General features: G+C 43.1%; 1 protein-coding gene across 1 annotated transcript in view; it reads right to left on the bottom strand.

Moving 5' to 3' along the window:
* The window catches only part of ARPC2 (actin related protein 2/3 complex subunit 2), a 36655-nt gene extending 25596 nt beyond the window's left edge, over nt 1-11059 (bottom strand). Inside the window, exons 1-3 of the mRNA XM_030803030.1 lie at nt 10929-11059; nt 10638-10719; nt 2216-2250 (exon numbers count right to left, since the gene is read on the bottom strand). Of these exons, the coding sequence (XP_030658890.1) occupies nt 2216-2250; nt 10638-10711 (109 nt within the window). The 5' untranslated portion in view covers nt 10712-10719; nt 10929-11059. The remainder of the gene's footprint in view (nt 1-2215; nt 2251-10637; nt 10720-10928) is intronic.
* Nucleotides 11060-22816: the final 11757 nt, after the last annotated feature.

The raw sequence follows: 22816 nt of genomic DNA, 5'->3' as shown, positions 1-22816 counted from the left end.
AAAGTGTTGGGATTACAGGTGTCAACCACCTCGCCCAGCCTCAACAATTATTAACACATGGGCAATTCTTGTTTCATTTAGACATCCTCCTTCCCATTGATTTATTTTGAAGCAAATCCCAGATACAACACATAATTTCATCCATAAATACTCAGAATATATCTTTGGAAGATACAGAAGACTATTTGTTAAAAAACATAACCACGATACTAGTGTCATGCCTAAATTTTTAAAAACAATTTCTTAATATCAAATATTCAGTCAAGGCCGGGCACGGTGGCTCAAGCCTGTTAACCCAGCACTTTGGGAGGCCGAGGTGGGTGGATCACTTGAGGTCAGGAGTTCAAAACCAGTCTGGCTAACATGGTGAAACCCTGTCTCTACAAAAATTACAAAAAATTAGCTGGGCGTGGTAGCACACGCCTGTAATCCCAGCTACTTGGGAGGCTGAGACAGGAGGACTGCTTGAACCCGGGGATGGAAGTTGCAGTGAGCCAAGATCATGCCATTGCACTCCAGCCTGGGCGACAGAGCAAGACACTATCTGGACAAAAAAAAAAAAAAAAAAAAAATTCAGCCGGGTGTGGTGGTGGAGATCTGTAGTCCCAGCTACTTGAGAGGCGGAGGCAGGAGAATCGCTTGAACTCGGGGAGGTGGAGGCTGCAGTGAGCAGATTATCAATGCCACTGTACTCCAGCCTGGGTGACAGAGTGAGACTCAGTCTCAAAAAAAACAAAAACAAAACAAATATTCAGTCAAGTATTTAAATGTTCTCTATTGTCTCAAAAACTTTTAAGCATTGTTGTCTTATTTGAATTAAGATGCAAACAATATCCACATATTGCATTTGGTTATCTTTTGAGTTGCTTCTAATCTATAGGACTCCCCTCTTTTTCGGTTCTATCTTTCTGCAGTACACAGGACTGACTCAGCCTGTTTAATTCCTGAAACTAGGAATAGGTTCCTGAAACTAGAATTAGGTGCTGAGTGCCATCACTTTAGGGAGCTGTCATGGGAATCACGAAGGGATATCTGGCAATGCTAGTTAGTAGGAGGGTAAAGGGATGGTGCCTGGCCTCCAAGTAACAGCACTTTAGAGCTGCAAAAGTCTTCCAAGATCATCTTGTCGAGGACTTTTGCTTTAGAAAGGGTGGTTGTATTCCTCGATTTCATTCACCTAACAAGTAAATAGTACCAACACCTAATTCTTTATAGGGAACAGAAAGCAGCAACATCTCTCTCTGACTTGATGAACACGTCTCTAGCTGTTCATGTTTCCCTACTACTCTAGTGCTAGGCAAACTAAGACTGACAGCTACTTGAAGATAATGTAATATTTCCAAATTAAAAAAAAAAACCAAACCTTAGTTTTACCACAAAATTAAATCCAAACTTCTGATTTATCAGCAGGTAACTTTGTATAGTCAGTCATCAGTGGATTAAATACATGAAACGGTCATCTATTATAAAGAGCTCAAAAAGGCCTGATGAGGGACAGTATCCAAAATGTCAAAGCTTTTTTTTTTTTTTTTTTTTTTTTTTTGAGATGGAGTCTTGCTCTGTCGCCCAGGCTGGAGTGCAGTGGCGCGATGTCTGCACACCGCAAGCTCCGCCTCCTGGGTTCACAGCATTCTCCTGTCTCAGCCTCCCAAGTAGCTGGGACTACAGGCGCCCGCCACCATGCCCAGCTAATTTTTTGTATTTTTTGGTACAGACAGGGTTTCATCGTGTTAGCCAGGATGGTCTCGATCTCCTGACTTCGTGATCCGCTCGCCTTGGCCTCCCAAAGTGCTCGGATTACACGCATGAGCTACCGCACCCAATCCACGTCAAAGCTTATTTTAGGTACAATTTTCTTTTCTTGTCTTTTTTTTTTTTTGAGACAGTCTCACTCTATCGCCCAGGCTGGAGTGCAGTGGTACGATCTCAGCTCACAGCAACCCCTGCCTCCCAGGTTCAAGTGATTCTCCTGTCTCAGCCTTCCGAGTAGCTGGGATTACAGGTGCCCACCACCATGCCTGGCTAATTTTTGTATTTTTAGTAAAGGGGGTTTCACCACGTTTGCCAGGCTGTTCTTGAATTCCTGACATCAGGTGATCCACCTGCCTTAGCCTCCCAAAGTGCTGGGATTATAGGCATGAACCACTGCACCCAGCCTACTTCCTATTTTTCATATTGTACCTTCTCTTCAGAGGGCTGAGATAAAGATGCTTACCTGCAAATGTTACTTCTACTGCTTCCGGTTTGTTTCTGTAAACAACAAAAAAGGTCCTCAGTTAAGATGACTGTATTGCTGCTTACCTTCAAGGGGAACTGGAAAGGCGCCTGAGCTTCACTTAAGATCAGACCATTCGGTATAAATTTTAGGTTACTGCCAATCAGAGTACACAATTCATTTTCTCATGGACCTGAACCTTTGGACTTGCTTTAAGTAGAAGACAAAAAAGGAAGGTCAGATAAAAAAGGAAGGTCAGCTATAGCTTTTGTTTTTCACCTGCTGTTGAATCTACTGCCTTGGTTGGTGCTCGCTTTCAATTCTGAGTTTCCTAAGAGCACGCTATATACCACAAAATGCCATCTTTTGGTCAATGCCTTCCCCACAGGACAGTGGTATTAGGAGTAATACGTTTAGCAGAAAATGGCTAAGTATAATGTAGAATGGTTTTAATATGCTTAAAGTGAAAGGATGATTTCGGGCCATAAACAAAACGGCAAGTTCTATTCCACTTCAAAACCGGTCTGTAAGCCTTCCTACTCATCTTTCTTCCTTTACATCACCAAAGTACTTACCACTCACCTTCATGAAACCCTCTTTAGTTCTACCCTAGTTTTGTCTTGCTTTGTAAATTCCAGCTTGGAACTTAAAATAGACAGTGTAACACAAAATAACACTATGAAATCACTAAGGAGAATAGTCAGGACACCTGCTTTACAACTTTAGCTTTCTCATCACGCTCATGTTTTGGGGCAAATACCCTTACATCTTTGCATTCTCCCCTATCATCGATAAAATGGGGGAATAAAAATGAACCTATTTACCTCATGGAACTACTGCATATAACACAAGAACAGACCTGAAGTCCAAAGTAGGAAGCAAATGAAGACTATTGCCTTATCAGCTAGCTACCTGTAACTCAATGATTCCACTTTGTTTTAGGGGCTAACAAACAAGATGCACACGTTTTCACATTTATTTTTGTCTAACTTGCTCAAGACCTCTTAATCAAGTACATATCTTTCCACGATCTCTGCTCCATTCATTACCTGCGAAAGAAACCAAGACTAAGTTGCTCTCCAGGGATGCTGGGAAATAATGGAATATATAACACAGTTTATGAGTGTTAAAAAGCTGATACAGAAGCCAGACAATACCTTTCAAGGAAACTGGCTTCTACGAAGCATGCTAGCCCTGCTGAAAAATCAACCTATATGAATCATACAAAGCTTCACCTTGCTTCTTCAAAGCCCTCTATATGTGACTTAGGAAAAGCACACTAGGTATCTCTACGAATTGAAGTATCAAGTGGGTTTATGGAGAAGCAGTGAGTTCAGAATAGAAGAAAAAAACTAGATGAAAATTTAAATTGCTTCTGAGCCTTCATTTTGAAACTGTAGCCAGGAAACAAAGGCAACGGGTCCAATACCATTCCTCACCTCTAGAAAAGGAGCAAAGAACAAAAATATGGAAATGTTAATCATGGACCAACTGAATGAAATATTAAGAGGATGACCAATGGGAGGAAGCACGGAAGCATACTTTCCTGGGGAAGGCTGACTGTGCCGAAGAGTCAGGGAGTTTATAAAAGCCCATTATTACATCACTTAGTAGGTTTTTTTTTTAACCTTTAGGTTTTAATTCAGCCAAAGAAGGGCTGAGTTCCTCACTCTCCTACTTTATCAAAAGACCTGAGAAAAACCAACTATAAATAAATAACCTTTGGGCTCCAAGTCATAAACACTTTGAGTCTCTCATTTCAAATTTCTCTAGGCATAAAGTATCCTGAGCACAGATCCTTGTGGGAAAAGTTGCTACGATCGATCTTAAGTGGTTTGCTGTCTGACTTAGCAATATTTGTCAAATCACATTCATTAATATTTTAGTTTACTATTTATGGCTAGAAGAGAGAGAAAGGCTGCTGAGGAGAGTATTAGGCCAAAGGAGACTTCATGGGGAGTCTTCCGGGAGTTAGAGGTCCGAGAACTCAGTGCCTTAACGAGGAGTTTGCTGAGTGTGAAGTATACCATCACAAGATTGCTTCTCAATTCCAAGACCTGGCGTTTGTTATTTTACTTCTGTGGTTTAAAATTACAAAGGAGCAGGAGTAAGATTGGCCCAGGAAAAGTGTTCCACTAAATAGGCCCCCAAAATTAATAGTTACATTATTTACTGTTCTCCAGCTGCTAAAATTTCAGATGCTGGGGGTGAGAAAAAGCAAGTTATTTAGAATTCAGAATTTATTGGCTATGTGACCACAGGCAATGCTCCTCAAATGTCACCAGGCCTCAGGTTCCTCTTCTACACAATGGGGACAAAACATCTACCTCCCAGGTTGGTGTGAAGACTGAGATGATATATGTCCAGTAGTACAGCAGTCTCCCCTTATCTGTGGGGGATATGTTCCAAGACACCCAGTGGATAAATAAAACTGTGGATAGCACTGAACTCTAGCAAAGAAACACCAAGGTCACTTTTTTTTACTTAAAGAAATCACTTTATGGGTTCTCTTTGGCATATCCAAATTGCCAGCATCATTACTCCTGTACTTTGGAGCCATTATTAAGTAAAACAAGGGTAACTTGAACACAAGCACTACAATGCTGTGACAGTCAATCTGATAACCTAGACAGCTATTAAGTGACTAAGAGTGTAGTGTATACACTGTAGATATGCTAGACAAAAAGATGATACATGTCTCGTGCGGGACAGCGCAAGATTTCATTATGCTACTCGGAATGGTGCACAATTTAAAATTTATGGATTGTTTATTTCTGGGATTTTCCATTTAATATTTTCAGACCATGGTTCACTGCTCACTGCAGGTAACTAAAACTGCAGAAAGCAAAACCACAGCTAAGGGGGACTACTGTACAGCAAAGTTTCTCAGTGTCTCATAAGTTATAGATATGCTGAACTAATGATCCCCATATCCCTTAGGGCAGGCAGCAGGTGGCAGGATCTCTGAGAGGCTAGACCATTTACCCAAATGTGCCATACAAATACGATCATGTTCTGTGTGTGCCATACGATAAACAAGGTCAAGAATCACAGTGAAGGATGCCTGCACAGTGCTTACTTAATATGTAGTAGTTACTTACTCAATGTCTACCCCCACCCCCAATCCTCAAGAGCCCTGGTTTTCTCAATTGTAAATGAGATCCACTATCTGTCACACAGGGACACTTTGAAATGAAATGAAACCATGTTAAGGCATATAGCACAGTGCCTAGTTCACAGAAGGTAATCGATAAATTAGTTCTTCTCCTAGGTGGAGTCAGAGATCAGACTCTGAAGTTGTGGTTGGGAGAGGTTTTAGGATTGCGATAATTCCCTTAATCAGGAATTGGTTAGCAGTACAAGGAGAAACAGAACTCCTACAAGCGTCAGACTGCTGTAATGTCTGGAATCCCAGAACAAGCCAGCTGGATAAGTCCTCAGAGTTACTGACTGGACAACCCAAGACACTAAAACATAATCAATTCATTCAGATAGGTTTTAAGAGCTATTTTTAAAATCCTTTAGAAAAAATTTTCTTCTATCTTTTCTCTAAGGAAGCTTCTAGAATGTCAATAATCAATCCAGAAAGGGCTCCTGGCAACTGTATTATCTCATCTTCTTTTCTCATTAACAACTTTGGGGTTTTTACTCCTGAATGCACCCTAGGATCCAATTCCCCATTTTTTTCTTTTTTCTTTTTTTTTGAGATGGGGTCTTGCTCTGTCACCCAGGCTGGAGTGCAGTGGTGCCACCTCTGCTCACTGCAACCTCTGCCTCCTGGGTTCAAGTGATTCTCCAGCCTCAGCTTCCCGAGTAGCTGGGATTACAGGCATGCGCCACCACACCCGGCTAATTTTTGTATTTTTAGTAGAGATGGGGTTTCGTCATGTTGGCCAGGCTGGTCTCAAACTCTAGCCTCAAGTGATCTGCCCTCCTTGGCCTCCCAAAGTGCTGGGATTACAGGCGTGAGCCAGGATGCCTGGCCCCAATTCCCCATTTGGGCATTTATGTCTCTCTCCTACTTATCCTTTCTTATGTCCTGAATTAGAGGAATTATTGAATTCTGCTCACTACAAAGGTTTTTAAGCATTCTCTTTTAAATCTTCTATAAGGCTCCCATCATTCTTTTTAAGCCTAAAAAAATAGATCATATTAGGTAAGAGGTGGTCCTATTCTCTGCTAAGCCATATGTCAAAATATGGAGAAGAGACCTAAAAGCTGATTTACTCGATGTCACAAAAATGTCAGCTCCTAAAGAGACAAGGAGTCATTCTATCTGGCTTCATTAATTTCTTCAATAAACCAATTTACTGAGTTGACTATATATACAATGAGGATGCTGGGGAAACAAAGATGATTAAAATGACAGACCCAGCCTTAAGGAGTTATCAGTTTGGTCCAGCACAACTCTGGGGTTTCACGACCAAAGTGGTCCCAAGTAGGCCACAGGATAGGTGGCAGTGTGTAATTAACTACAGTGACCTGTAAAAAGACCAACCAGGTCTTCTTACTGAGTCGGACACAACATTCCATTTCTTCTAAATGCTTAAACAATGTCCTAATTCCAAATCGCTCCAAACAGCCTGTCTCTCTGAGGACATATGCAATATATTTGGGAATGAGAACAGAGTATCAGCAAGATTTAATTTATTCCTTTTTCAAATTTCTCTTCCCACCATCCTCGCCCACCCCAACTGGCACTGCTTGCTTACTGAGTTTCACTCCCCCTCACGGAACCACAGCTCCCCGCAATATGCACTGGCTGTGGCAAGGAGCCGGCACACACTTAAATCCAACAGCAATTTCATCTGACAGAATTTCCTCAATTTTGGACTCCAGACTCCAGCTAAGTTGACAGGCCTAGCTTCTCAGTATGAAACGGTTCTTGGTGTGTACACTAACGAAATAATTGAATTAATTTGCCTGATTACTTTTGCTTTGAGGGTCTGGGTAAGAATTTCCAAATGAAAAGGCAATGATGTTGATAAGACCTGTGCATGAGGTTATTTGCAGCATTGAGCATAGCTTTTAAGTCAGTCACATTCTCTTAGTTTGTAGGCTGCTGGGAAGACAATTTACCAGTAATTATTATTTTGTGACAATCTACGGGTTGTTTCAATAAGCCACTTCCCAGAAGTGTGTAGGAAAAAATTAAAAAGCAATCTGTTTGGAATGAACCTTAGGCTGTGTCGAACTGCCTCCAAAATAAAAGGTTATCATGACCAAATGTATTCTTAAACAGTTTAGATGACAACACTGCTTTACCCAAAAGAAAGCTGATACTTTTAGTAGGAGGCCACTGGTGAGAAGATCCAGCAGGATGATCTGAGAGGAATCATTTAAAAAAAAAATCAACTTCAAAAGGAAAATTAATACAACTATATTCTGAAGTATATGCCACAGAACTATTTTTAAGACCATCTCATGCTTTCATTTTCAGAAGCTGGAACAGTGCTAATAGAACTCTGCAATAATGGAAATGTTCCATGTCTGTGCTAAATACCACAGCTACTAGCCACATGTGACAAATGAACACTAGAAATGTGGCTAGTGTGACTGAGGAACTCAATTTTATTTCACCTTAATTTTTACTTAAATTTAGCCAGCCACTTGTATGGCTATCTTATTGGACATCACAGAGATGGAAGATGCACTCTGGAAAAGGCTGCTCCGAACTGTAATTTCCCCAATTGGTTTACTCTGAGAGGTTCAAAAAGTAGGGTGGAGCTGACCTCTCCTAGCAGGTTCCCACACCAGCAAAGCCTTTCAAATCTCCAGGGTTTCTCCTCCAAATTACTCCCTTTCTTTAATGTCTTTCTCTGATCTCCACTCCAACACCTTTCACCCTTTAGCACCTCCCTAACTTGGCTAATAGGCTCTCAGAGAGGCCCCTTTTTTTCTGTTGCTGCCTGGGCTGAGCACTGGTAGAATCCCATACATGTTTATGATAACCACACTAGGCAAACTTTGCTGGAAGTTCTGGAATAGGCATGCACCTTACCTTACCTTACTGGGATGTCTGATAATTTACATTTGCTTCATTCGGGCTTCTGCTGGGTGATATATCTGTAATCCCAGGAGAGCCCTGCCTACTAGGCACGATATCATGGTCTCTTTTTTTAAAAGATTTTCAAAGTTTCAAATTTTCAGCAGAATGTTTTGAGCCCCCTTATTGAAAACCACATCTCAAAGGAGGAGATGGGCCAGAATAAAAGCCTAAATTTATATACACACACATCCGCACATGTGGACAAGTATACACACCAGTGCACCCCCTATACAGCTTCCCTACAATGCATATCTTTGTAAAAAATGTCCTGAGGACAGGAGCAGTGCTGTAATCTCAGCACTTTGGGAGGCCGAGGTGGGCGGGTCACTTGAGGCCAGGAGTTTGAGACCAGCCTGGCCAACATGGTGAAACCCCATCTCTACTAAAAATACAAAAATTAGCCAGGTGTGGTGGCGTGTGCTTGTAATCCCAGCTACTTGGGAGGCTGAGACATGAGAATCACTTGAGCCTGGGAGGGCGAGGTTGCAGTGAGCAGAGATCACGCCACTGCATTCCAGCCAGTGAGAGACTCTGTCTCGGAAACAAAAAAAAAGAAAAAAATGTCCTGGAAGTTCTAACTTCTGTCTTCCAGACTTGATGGCCTATTTAATCCCTCCGAAATGGTTAGCTTCTCTTTTTAAGAATAATTTTCTAAAAGAAAAAGAACTGAAGTTCCGAATAATGGGCCACATTTTGGAATCACAAGTCATTAATACACAAATAGATGAGAATGTACTCCTATGTTAAAAGACATGCCTCTACTTGAAAATACACAGCCATTTATCTTGTAGATCAGCTTATAACCGCCCAGGTCTCATTCTTTGCTAGTCTGGACCTGAGAATGCATTAAGATCAGTTATGAAAATGCAGAAGTTAATTCAACTTCCTCCTATGTGCTACACTGCTCAGAAAAAAGTATACAGCAATCACCCAAAATAAGACTCTGGGCTGATTCATTTGAATATTTAAAATGCAAAGAAACTGGTAAGAGAGGCTAAGACAAGAAAGAAGCAAGTCAGCCTCAAATATAACCAACTGCAGCCCCTGGCAGGAAACAGTACTGCTCACCACACGTATTACTTCAAGGAAAGTAGTGCTTTGTTTTACAGATAAAATCTGTGGCCTTATAAAGGAGACAGGACATACTGTATATTCAATTTAAACGGCAGTTAATACTTTTTAATGCCTCCAAGCCACAAGTACATTATGGCCACTTAAAAATTCCCCTCTACCAATCTTCTCCCATCTGTGGATCTGCAAGCACTTTCCTATTACTAGTTCCCAGTTCACCAGAAACGGTCTGCACTTATTAACTGTGAAACCCAGATGTGAAGCCCCATGCTCATAGATAGGGAAATGAGGCAAAGGGACTGGCCACAGGCCACCAAAAATTAGAACCCAAAACCCTTAGTTCATGTTTTAAATATTATACTAGAAAAGCAAAGCAGCTTTGGAGGAGGAGGTTGTCTTCTACTGATTCTTGTGTTTGGCAGAGAGGCTGCCTTGGAAAGACGCCCTAAGCCCATCTTTTAAAAAGTCCAACCGTAAAGACAGGTTATCTAAGAACTTTATAGATTCTGGAGGCTTTTTAGTGTGTAACTGGGCCAGGGCTACCACAGAAGAAATCACAGACCAAGGGTCTTGATATAAGAATTTACAAGATAACCAGATAAAGGCTAGTCGGTGAGGAGAGAGCATTAGAACCTCAAAGGAGAGATAAGGAAGGGGTGTGGAGCGAGGGACAATTGGCTTTGCTTTAAAAATATGTAACAAAATGGCCCAGTGTCTCTCACAGAAGGGTTCGGGGAAGGGAAACCAGAGATCGCGTTTTTCCGGCTCTAAGACTGGGTCGGCTTTCAGTCTTCTCTTCTGCTCCTTTTAAAGGAGATGGGGGTGGGGAACGAGAATGCTGGTGGCGATGTGGGTCTGCATCTCCTTCCCTCCTCCAGTCCCGGCAATTCCTGAAAACTCCTTCCAACCCAATTCCAAGCAGGCTCTCTCTGGGTTCAGAACAATGCCGGGGAATTTCACGCAGGTTAGGGGTCCCCTTCTCGCCCCAGCGGGCAGGGGGCTCCTCCGGCGCGAGTTCCGGCCCCAGCGTCCCCCACGTCCCACAGGTCTCCTGCCCTTTGGCACGCACAGTCCCCACCGCTCGCTGCTTCCGCATCCCTCCTCTGAGCCTCTCCCCATGCATCTGTGCCCCTCGCCCGGCCGCGCCCAATCGCCTCCCACGTCTACCCCGCTGGGGCAGCCCCTACACCCTGCCAGGCACCCCATTTCTCTACTCTAGGACTGGGGGACTGGACGACACTGGGAATTAGCTGGGGTCAACTCTGCTTCCCCCGCCACCCTCGGCCCCGGGCGCGCGCTCACCCGGCGGCCGCGTTCTCGAACTTGAGCGCGAGCGTCTCCTCGATGATGCGGTTGTTCACCTCCAGCAGGATCATGGCGGCGGCTGCCCCGAGCAGGGGAAGGAGAAACAAGGGCCGGTGAGGGTGGGTAAGGTAGGCAAGGACGGAGGGAGCGGCCCTGCTGCCCCCGGTAGGGCTGGGTGGGGTAGGAGGTTAGGGGAGAAGGGGAGAGGGGCCGGGGTGGAGGGAAGGATAAGACGCACGCGCTGGCCCACGCATGCAGACTGTGGAGACACCCACCCACCCAACCGACCTGGCCCCCGAAGCCTGAACCCGCCTGCCGAGCCGCCGCCGCCGCCGCCACTGCCGCTTCACCGACGAGCCCGGTCCCCGCCCAGCCCCCGGCTCTAGCCGGCCGCTTCCGCTCTCACACCCACTTCCGCTCGCCGCCTGGACGCGCGGCCCCGCGGCGCCATTTCCGCTTCAACCCCTAGTGAACGCGAGCGCAGGCGCGCCGGAGGAAACGGAGGCTGCGCTTGCGTATGTGTGATGCCGCCGCCCCACCGTCTGCTTTCCCACAGACCCCCTCATGTCTACCGCCTACCAGTGCATCCCCCGCGGAGCTGTCATTCCCCGAGGCTTGCCTGACTGTCCAGCTTCTCTCTCCCGCTTGTCCCAGAGATCCAACTCCATTCTTCCGGTCTTGTCATTTCAGAGACCTCGCAAGAAGCTCGCCCTTGTCGTCTCCCAGCGGGCTTCTTAGCTCCCAGCTTGTTTGCTGGGGGTGCCTCTTTTTCTTTCCAGGTATAGCTGTCCAGCGACACCATCACGCATTCATTTCTCCAACAAACATTTTCATGGGCTCTTGCTCTATCCTGGGGATGTAGTGTTAAATGAAATAGACGAGGCCCTGCCTTCGTGGAACTTACAGTCTGGTAAAGGAAACAGACAATAAAATTCTCAATTGTCTAAGGAGGCAGAGATGCATGGAGAGAGGATCAGAGTAGGGATGCGGAAGCAGCGAGTGGTCAGGAGTGTGCGCGCCAAAAGGCAGTAGACCTGTGGGACGTGGGGACGTGGGGGTAGCTGGGGCCGAAACTTGCGCCGGAGGAACCCCCCTTGCCCGCTGGGGCGAGAAGAGGACCCTTTCCTTGCGTGAAATTCCCCATATTTTTAAAAGGACAATTAAGGAAATGAATGAGAGACCACCTGGGTGAATAGGCAACTTAGATGGGCCTCCCTGTGTTCCTGTCATGCCTCCAATTCTGCGCCCAGGTGTCCAGAACACATTTTTTTCTGCCTTTGAAACCTTCCAGTACCTCTGGCAGAGATATACCCTCCTTGTTACCTGCGTGCGGAATTTTAACTCATCTTTGTGCTACATCTGCACCTTCTGCCTTTGTGCCTTGTTTTGTGTTTTCCCTCCTCCGGGGAGAATATAATAAACTTAGCTGAGTCCTTTCTACATACAAGGAAATAATTTATTTTCTGCTATGTGTTTGGGGGTGGGGATAAAAAAATGAACAAGAAACTAGCTCCTATCATTAAGGCACAGATAGCTCTTTGAAACATTACTTAACGGGCTATGGATAAGCTTCAGGATATTGCTGATCCCCCAAAATTATACGCTAACTTAAATTTTTTTTTTTTGAGACAGAGTCTTGCACTCTTGCCCAGGCTGGAGTGCAATGGCATGATCTCGGCTTACTGCAACCTCTGCCTTCCTGGTTCAAGCGATTCTCCTGCTTCAGCCTCCCAAGTAGCTGGGATTACAGGTGCCTGCCACCACGCCCGTTTAATTTTTTGTATTTTTAGTAGAGACGGGGTTTCACTATGTTGGTCAGGCTGGTCTCGAATTCCTGACATCGTGATCCTCCCGCCTCAGCCTCCCAAAGTGTTGGGATTACAGGCATGAGCCACCACGCCCGGCCTTTTTTTTTTTTTTTTTTTTTTTTTTTTTTTTTTAATTTGAGATGGTGTCTCACTCTTGTCACCCAAGCTGGAGTGACATTGCTATCTCTGCTCACTGCCGGCTCCCGGGCTCAGGTGATCCTCCCGCCTCAGCCTGCCGAATAGCTGGGACTATAGACACGCACCACCAAGCTGGGCTAATTTCTGTATATTTTGTAGAGATGGGGTTTGGCCATATTGGGCAGGCTGGTCTCAAACTCCTGGGTTCAAGTGATCCACCTGCCTTGGCCTCCTAAAGTGCTGGGATTGCAGGTGTGAGCCACCGTGCCCGACCGATATGCTAACTTTTTAACATTAATGACTATTGAACTAAAATAATGTTTATGAATTGTTTAAAATATGTATGCTTATAATACTAAAAGGCTTGTAATGAAAAAAGCAGTTCCCTGTCCTACTCTTTGGAGGCAATATGCTCAACTCACAAATTCATCTTGATATTTACCTTCATAATTCTTTCCCTTCCTTCCTTTCTTTCTCTCTTTTTCTCTTTCTTTCTTTCTTTCTTTCTCTTTCTCTTTCTTTCTTTTCTCTCTCTCTCTCTTTCTTTCCTTCCTTCCTTTCTTTTCTTCTTTTCTTTTCTTTTCTTTTCTCTTCTCTTCTTTTCTTTTTTCTTTTCTTTTTCTTCCTGACAGGGTTTCACTTTGTTACTTAGGCTGGAGTGCAGTGGCACACTCTTGGCTCACTGCAGCCCCGATTTCCCCAGGCCCAAGCAATCCTCTGGCCTCAGACCCCAACTAGCTGGGACTACAGGTGGCCACGAATATGCCCAGCTAATTTTTGTATTTTTAGTAGAGACACGGTTTCACCATGTTGCTTCGGCTGGCCTCGAACCCCTGAACTCAAGTGATCCGCCTGCCCTAGCCTCCTAAAGTGGTGGGATTACAAGTGTGAGTCACCGTGCCTGGCCTACCTTCATATTTCTAAGTAAATGTTTATACCATTATTTTTTGGTTTGTGAATTTTTAGCATTATGTGTTGACTTTCTGACACGGTAGATAAGAACTTGACTCTATCACTTCTGCTTCCCACCATATATAGCTGCGTAACAACTTTTGGTTAAACCAATAATCTGCACCCAGCTGTATTAAAATTATTACGTATGCAAATATTGTTTACTGATGAACCAAGAAATACACTACAATCATGACTTCTAGTTTACATGGCCCTTCATTTTTCTTAGGGTTAATTATTGCCTTTTTTCTCTCATTTGTCTGATTTTCTATAAACAGTATTTACAGTTGGCTTTTCCCCTCAAATGCTCTAAGACTATCAAAAAGTCTAGCAATAATGTTTTCCATATACTCAATATATAAGTTCCACTTTTTCTTTGGAGTTTTTGTCCCAGAGCCTTCCTTCCTCTTGTTTCAATCTGGACTGGCTGCTCGCTAGACTTGCTGTACAGTCGTCATTCTGGAATTTTCCTTAATTGCTGTTCTGGGGTGGTTTTACCCATTCCTGGATCCCATGTCTTCCTCTTGGTTTACTTCTTTGTTTTGCTAAAGCATCTCCTCTAGTAACTTCCTAAGAAAGGGAGATGGGGGATATATGTTGTTAGAATCTTTGCATATTTGAAAATATCTTACTTCTATTTAACACTTGATGTGTTGTTGGGCTAGATTTTCAAGTTTGAAAATAATTTTCCCTTTTTATTTTGAGGGTATACTACATTTTCTTATACCTTCTAGGGTTGCTATTAAAAAAGTATAATTCCTATTCATGTTTCTGATCCTTTGTCTGTTACATCTCCCCCATCTGTGGAAGCCTTAGGATTCACTCTTTAACTTGTTGGTTAGAAATTTTATAATGATTTGCTTTATTGTACCACTTTCTTAATTTGTTGTACTGAGAACTGATTCAAAATAGGAATTAATAGAGCTGAGCATGGTGGCTCATGCATGTAATCCCAGTACTTTGGGAGGATGCGCAGGGAGGATTGCTTGAGCCCAGGAGTTTTAGGCTGCAGTGAGCTAGGATCATGACACTGCACTCTAGCCTTTACAACACAGTCTTAAAGAAAAAACACAAAAAACAAAACCTTCTTTTCATCTTGCAAAACTGAACTCTAAACCAACCCATTGTTTGTTTTTTGTTTTTCTATTTTTGTGGACTATCTTCTTGCATTATCTTCAGCCATTTTAACTTTTTTTTGTTTTGTTTTGTTTTTGAGACAGGGTCTCGCTGTGTTGCTCAGCCTAGAGTGCAGTGGGCAATCTCAGCTCACTGCAGCCTCAACCTCCTGTGCTCAAGCGAACCTCCCACCTCAGCCTCCTAAGTAGCTGGGACCACAGGCTTGTGCCACCACATCTGGCTAATTTTTTGTAGAGATGAGGTCGTCCTATGGTGCCCAAGGCTGAACTTTCAGTTTTCTTTTTTTTCTTTCTTTTTTTTTTTTTTTTGAGATGGAGTTTCGCTCTTGTTGCCCAGGCCGGAGTGCAATGGTGCCATCTTGGCTCACCGCAACCTCCGCTTCCCAGGTTCAAGCAATTCTTCTGCCTCAGCCTCCTGAGTAGCTGGGATTACAGGCATGCACCACCATGCCCGGCTAATTTTTGTATTTTTAGTAGAGACGGGGTTTCTCCATGTTGAGGCTGGTCTCGAACTCCTGACCTCAGGTGATCTGCCCGCCTCAGCCTCCCAGAGTGCTGGGATTACAGGCGTGAGCCACTGCGCCCGGCCTCGGTTTTCTTATTCTTAATTCCCAAGACCTTTTTTTCCTGCTGACTGTCTCTTTTCCATATTATTCTATCCTGGTTTTATGGGCAGGCATAAGTTTTCCTGTCTGTGAGGATATTATAATAGTGAATTTGTTTTTAGTTTTCCTTCTCTCCACTTTGTCTCTGTTTCCTTGGGTCCTTTTTAATGCTAATTTATTTTGGTTACTGTCATGCTAATGGCCACCTCAAACTTCTGTCTACTTTAGCAATCTATTCATATTTAAGGATGAGACACTAAAAAGCTGAGTGGAGACTCTTAAGTGTTTGGGCAAGATGAGTTGACTAGCTCCTTGGACCAGCAGCATTGACGTCATCTGGGAGCTCAATGGAAATGGAGAACCCCAGGTTCCACTGTAACCTACAGATTAAGAATCTGCATTTTAACAATATCACCAGGTAATTCAAGTGCACATTATGTTTTGAGAAGCACTAGGTTGACTGTAAGTTGCACAGATGATGTGCCAGATGTCGAATGTCGATACTGGGAGGTCTTCTCTCCAGGGAAGAATCCTCCAGTTGTGTTTGGAAAGTGGCTGTTCTTAAATAGCCAGAAATTTGCTGCATTCAGTCTTGAAGATAGAGGCTAGAGGTAATTTTGGGGTTGGAGTGGCTGTCTGGCCATTCTCCAGTTAGTCCTCCAGATCCACTCTTCATTCTTTTTCACCCCTTTATCAACTGGACTCCCTTATGCCTGGGTGTTTGGTTGGCCAATAAGGAGCCCCAGCAGGAGGAAGGGGAACATAAGTAGTAGTAGTAGGAGGAGGCAAAAGAGTAATATCAGGCTATTTAGTCTTGAGCTTCCTTCATCTTTTGAGGTTGCCTCAGGCTGGCTGTGTTCATCAACCAAATGTCACTACCCCTTTCAAGGTGGCCATCTCAGCACAACTCTTTCCTTCCTTCCTGGTCCTGATCCCTCTCCTCAACCCTTTGGGCTTAGGGATAGTATCAGCGTGGCTGCTATTAGTCCTGGGTTAATGCATTCCCTCTTCTGGCTCCCCTACATCCACACTTTTGTAAATAATCCTTCTTAAATACATTCTCCTCAAATTATCCTATCTTGAGGGTGCCTTCTGTTTCCTATGGGATAAAGACTAATGTGGTGGGGTGGGGGAAGAGTGATGTCATGGAAGATGGCAGAGCAGAATTGATCCCTTCACTGAAACCACTATTGAGCTGGCAAGAACTGTCAGAACCAACTATTTGGAGCTCTAGATTCTAGTGAAGCACTTGCAACATTGAAGGGAGTACTTGATGAAGAAAGAGGCTGGTGAATTTTGGTGAATTCTTCCCAGCAGCATCCAGTTGTGGAGATGGCAGTCTGTATCCCTGATGTGCTTGGCGATGTGAGGGTGGGCTATAGGGACCTTGTCCTCCAAAAATCAGGCTTGTGTGTTTTGATATGCCTTACAGTTTGCTAAGGGGCCACCACTGACGTTGGCCATTGTTTCAGCCTCCATGGGCTCAGCTGAAATGGTTTTCTCATTGGTAGAGGGGATTAAAAAAGCTCCTTTTTTTCTTTTCTTTTTTCTTTTCTTTCTTTCTTTCTTTTTTTTTTTTTTTAAAGATGAGGTCTTGGCTGGGCATGGTGGCTTACACCTATAATCCCAGCACTTTGGGAGGCTGAGGCGGGCAAATCGCTTGATGTCAGGAGTTCGAGACCAGCCTGGTCAACATGGTGAAACCCTGTCTCTACTAAAAATGAAAAAAATTAGCTGGGCTTGGTTATGTGCCTGTAATCCCAGCCACTCGGGAGGCTGAGGCTAGGGGAATTGCTTGAACCTCAGAGGTGGAGGCTGCAGTGAGCCAGGATCGTGCCACTGTACTCCAGCCTGGGTGACAGAGCAAGACTCTTATCTCAAAAAAAAAAAAAAAAAAAAAAAAAAAGATGAAGTCTTGCTATGTTGCTCAGGCTAGACTCAAACTCCTGGGCTCAAGCAATCCTCCTACATCAGCCTCCTGAGTGATGGAAGGTATTTAAAGAGACAAAACAGCCTTTTCTTTTCTTTTCTTTTTTGGACCCAGGCATTTAAGGAAATCTCTGTTAGGTTACTGGCTGACTGCAGAAATAATAAGAGTCTTTAGTGACTACACATGCCAAGGAATATATTCTTTGCAACATAGTTTGGAAAAGGTGCTAAATAGACAGATGACTGTAGCTTTCTTCAAGCAACAATAATCCCTGAAACTGGGGCAGAAGAGAAAATCTAATTTCAAGAGTTACAATTTTAATATTCAAAATTTCCAGTTCTCATCACAAAATTATAAAGCATGCAACATAAAATGAAAGTATGGCTCATTCATAGTAAAAAGAATATAGAAAAAAAATTGATAGAAACTATCCATGAAGAGCCCAGATGTTGGACTTATATAAAAAGACTTAACTGTCTTAAATATGCTGAAGGAAAAAAGAAAAGAGCTCATGGAAACCATGAAGAATAGCTAAGGAAAATCAGGAGAATGATGTATATACAAGCATAGAATATCATAAAGAGATAGAAATAATAAAAAGGAACCAAATAAAAATTTTGGAGCTGAGAAGTACAATAGCTGAAGTACAAAAATTACTAGAGGGGGTCAACAGCACATTTGAGCAGGCAGAAAAAAAGAATCAGTGAACTTGAAGATAGGGCAGTTAAAATTACCCAGTTTGAGGAACAAGAAGAAAACAATTGAACAGAGCCTATTGGACATGTGGGACACAAATTAAGCATATCAAAACACACGTTAGAGGAGAGAGAGAGAAAGGGGAAGGAAAAATATTTAAACAGGTAATGGCCATAAAGTTCCCAGATGTGGTGAAAGATGTGAATCAACACATCTAATAATCTTGATAAACTTAAAGCAGGATAAACTCAGAGATTCACACTGAGACATATTATAGTCAAACTGTTGAAAGCCAAAAATAAAGAGAAAATCTTTAAAGTGAAAGAGAGAAGTGACTCTTCATTTACAAGGCTCCTGCATAAGAACAACAGCTAATTTTTCATCAGAAACCATGAAGGCAGTGGAATGATGATATCTTTAAAGTGGTGAAATAAAAAAACCTGTCAACCAGGAATATTATAGCCTGTAAAATGTTCTTTCAAAACTTGAAGGAGCCAGGCATAGTGGCTCATACTTGTAATTCCAGCACTTTGGGAGGCTGAGGTGGCTGGATCACCTGAGGTCAGGAGTTCGAGACTAGCCTGGCCAACATGATGAAACCCCATCTCTACTAAAAATACAAAAATTAGCCAGCTGTGGTGTCTTGTGCCTGTAATCCCAGCTACTCTTGAGGCTGAGGCAGGAGAATTGCTTGAACCTGGGAGTTGGAGGTTGCAGTGGGCCGAGATTGGGCCACTGAACTCCAGCCTGGGTGAGAGAGGGAAAGTCCATCTCAAAAAAAAAAAAAAAAAAAGACAAGCAAATATCACATGTTCTTACTTGTAAGTGGGAGCTAAACATTGAGTATATGTGGACCCAAAGAAGGGAACAAGAGACACTGGGGCCTACTTGAGGGTGAAGGGTGGGAGGAGGGTGAGGATCAAAAAAACTACCTATTGAGTATTATGCTTATTACCTGCACATGTACTCTGAACCTAAATTTTTTTTTTTTTTTTTTTTTTTTTTGAGACGGAGTCTCGCTCTGTCGCCCAGGCTGGAGTGCAGTGGCGCAATCTCGGCTCACTGCAAGCTCCGCCTCCCGGGTTCACACCATTCTCCTGCCTCAGCCTCTCCAAGTAGCTGGGACTACAGGCGCCCGCCACCACGCCCGGCTAATTTTTTGTATTTTTAGTAGAGACGGGGTTTCACCATGGTCTCAATCTCCTGACCTTGTGATCCGCCCGCCTCGGCCTCCCAAAGTGCTGGGATTACAAGCGTGAGCCACCGCGCCCGGCCTCTGAACCTAAATTAAAAGTAAAAAAAAAAAAAAAAAAGAAAAAATAAATAGCATGATGGTAGAGGTAAGTACTTTATTATCAATAATCATTTAAAATGTAAATAGATTAAACTCTTAATTAAAAGACAGAGATTGGCAAAATAATTTTTTTTTTTTTTTGAGACAGAGTCTTGCTCCGTCACCCAGGCTGAAGTGCAGTGGCGTGATCTTGGCTCACTGCAACCTCCGCCTCCCAGGTTCAAGTGAGTCTCCTGTCTTAGCCTCATGTGTAGCTGGGACTACAGGCACATGCTACCATGCCTGACTAATTTTTTTTTTTGTATTTTTAGTAGAAATGGGGTTTCACCATGTTGGTCAGGCTGGTCTCAAACTCCTGACCTCAAGTGATCTGCCTGTCTTGGCCTCCTAAAGTCCTAAAGTGCTGGTATTACAGGCGTGAGTCACCACAACCTCAAGTGATCTGCCCGCCTCGGCCTCCTAAAGTGCTGGGATTACAGGCATGAGCCACTACACCTGGCCAGCAAAATGAAGTTTTAAAAAATGATCCAACTATATGCTTTTACTAGAGACTAACTTAAGATCCGAAGATGCAAATAGGTTGAAAATCAAAGAATGGAAAAATATATTCTGGGGCTGGGCACAGTGGCTCATACCTGTAATCTCAGCACTTTGTCTTTTGTTTTTTTTGAGACAGAGTCTCGCTCTGTTGCCCAGGCTAGAATGAAGTGGTATGATCTTGGCTCACTGCAACCTCTGTCTCTGGGGTTCAAGTCATTCTCCTGCCTCAGCCTCCTGAGTAGCTTGGACTGCAGGTGGGTACCACCACACCCCAGCTAATTTTTTTGTATTTTAAGTAGAGATGGGGTTTCACCATGTTGGCCAGGCTAGTCTCGAGTTTCTGACCTCAAGTGATCCACCCACCTCAGCCTCCCAAAGTGCTGGTATTACAGGCATGAGCCACCATGCCTGGCCAGTCCCAGCACTTTGGAAGACCAAGGCAGGAAGATCACCTGAGCCAGGAGTTTGAGACCAGCCTAGGTAACATGGAAAGACCCTGTCTCTACTAAAAATAAAAAGATTAGCCGAGAATGGTGGTGTACACCTGTGGTTCCAGCTACTGGAGAGGTTGAGGTGGAAGGATTGCTTTAGTCTGGGAATACTATGCAGCCATGGCTGCAGTGAGCTGCAGTGAGCTATGTTTGTGCCACTATATTCCAGTCTGGGTGTCAGGGCGAGACTGAAAAAAAAAAAAAAAAAAGATATTCTAGGCAAACTGTAACCAAAATAGAGCTGGAATGGCTATGCTAGTATCAGAAAGAATATATTTTAAGTCAAGAATTGTTATAAGAGACAAAAAATGTTTATATTGCTAATAGGATCAAATTTTCAGGAAAATATAATAATTATAAACATATACACATCAAACAACAGAGTCCAAAATATATAAAGCACATATGGACAGAATTAAAGGGAAAAATAGTTCTACAATAATAGTTGGAGACTTCAATGTCCTACTTTCAATAATAGATTGAACACCTAGACAGAAGATTGGCAAGGAAATGGAGGACTTGAAGAACATTGTAAACTAACTAGACTGCAGATGTACAGATCACTCCACCTAACAACAGCAGAATATACTTCTCAAGTGTACATGGAGCAGTTTCCAGGATAGAACATATGCTAGGCCAGAAAAATGATTCTCAATACATTAAAAAAATCAAAATCATACAAAGTATCCTCTTCAACCACAATGGAATGAAGATAGAAATAAATAGCAGAAGAAAAAAACTGGAAAATTCACAAAGACAGGGAAATTGAAAAACACATTTTTAGCCAATTTAAAGAAGAATTAACACCAACTCTACTCAAACTTTTCCAAAAAATGGAAGAGGAACGAACATTTTCTAACACATTCTATGAGGCCAGTATTACTTTGATATCCAGACAAAGATGCCATGAGAGAAGCGAAATTCAGGCCAGTATATCTTATGAATATAGACACAGGAATCCCCAACCAAATGCTAGCAAACCAAATCCAATAGCACTTTAGAATAATTGGCTGCGTGTGGTGGCTCATGCCTGTAATCCCATGACTTTGGGAGGTCGAGGCAGGAGGATCACTAGAGGCCAGGAGTTTGAGAACAGCCTGGCCAACATAGGGAACCCTATCTCTACAAAAATACAAAAATTAGCTGGTGTGATGGCGTGTGCCTGTAATTCCAGCTACGGAGGCTGACACATGAGAATCACTTGAACCATGGAGGCAGAGGTTGCAGTGAGCTGAGATTGCACCACTATGCTCCAGCCTGGGCAACCAGAATGAGACCCTGTCTCAAAAAAAAAAAAAAAAAAAAAAAAAAAGAATCACGTACCATGTCTAAGTGGAATTTATCCCTGAAACCAAGAGTGGTTCAACACAAGGAAATCAATCAATGTGATATACCACAATAATAAAATGACAAGAAAAAACATGGTCATCTCAATAGATGCAGAAAAAGCATTTGATAAAATTCAGCACCTTTTCATGATAAAAACTCAGAACACTAGAAATAGTAGGTGCTATGATTCGAATCTATGTGTCCCTCCAAAATTCATATGTTGAAACTCAACCCCAATGCAATAGAATTAAGATGTGGGGCCTGAAGGAGGTTATTAGTGCCCTCATAAAAGGGCTTGAGAGAACTAGCTGGCTCCCCTTTCCCCTTTAATCTCTTCTGCTACATGAGGACACCATGTTGGTCTCCTTTTGCCCTTCTACCTTTTCCTGCTTATTGTGAGGATGCCTCAAGAAAATGCTATATATGGAACAGGTCCTCACCAAACACCAAGTCTTCTGGCATTTTGGTCCTGGACTTCCCAGCCTCCATAATTGTGAGAAGTAAATTTTCTTTCTTCTTTTTGGTGGTGAGGAGACAGGGTCTTGCTCTGTTGCCCAGGCTGGAGTGCAGTGGCAAGATTCTGGCTCACTGCAGCCTCAAACTCCTTGGCTCGAGCAGTCCTCCCACTTCAGCTTCCCAAGTAGCTGGGACTATAGGTGCCTGCCATCATGCCTGGCTAATTTTTAAATGTTTAATAGAGATAAGTCCTCGCTATGTTACCTGAGCTGGTCTTGAACTCCTGGCCTCAAACAATCTTCCCACTTTGGCCTCCCAAATTGTTGGTGTTACAGGCATGAGCTGTTGTGCCTGGCAGAAATACATTTCTATTATTTGTAAATTACTCACTCTAAGGTATTTTGTGATAGCAGCAGAATGGGTTAAGATAAAAGGTAACTTCCTTTACATGATAAAGGACATTTATGAAAAAAACCCCACAACACATCATTCTCAGTGGTGAAAGACTAAAAGCTTAAAGTTTCTAGAATCAGGAATAAGACAAAGATGTCTGTTGTCATCTGTGCTATTCAACATTATACTGAAAGTCCTAGACAGAGCAATTAGGCAAGAAAAATAAAAGGCCTCCAAATAGCAAAATAAGAAGTAAAACTACCACGATTTGTAGATGACGTGGCTCTCTGTATAGAAAATCCCATAGAATCTCAAAAACCTACTATAGCTGGTAAAGGAATTCAGCAAAGTTGGTGCAAGGCCAACACACAAACATGAGCTCTATTTCTTTACACTAGCAGTGAACAAT

This window comes from Nomascus leucogenys, chromosome 22a (assembly GCF_006542625.1).
Source record: "Nomascus leucogenys isolate Asia chromosome 22a, Asia_NLE_v1, whole genome shotgun sequence".
NCBI lineage: Eukaryota > Metazoa > Chordata > Mammalia > Primates > Hylobatidae > Nomascus > Nomascus leucogenys.
Note: the sequence above shows the minus strand (reverse complement) of the source record. Positions and strands in the feature narration are given on the sequence as shown.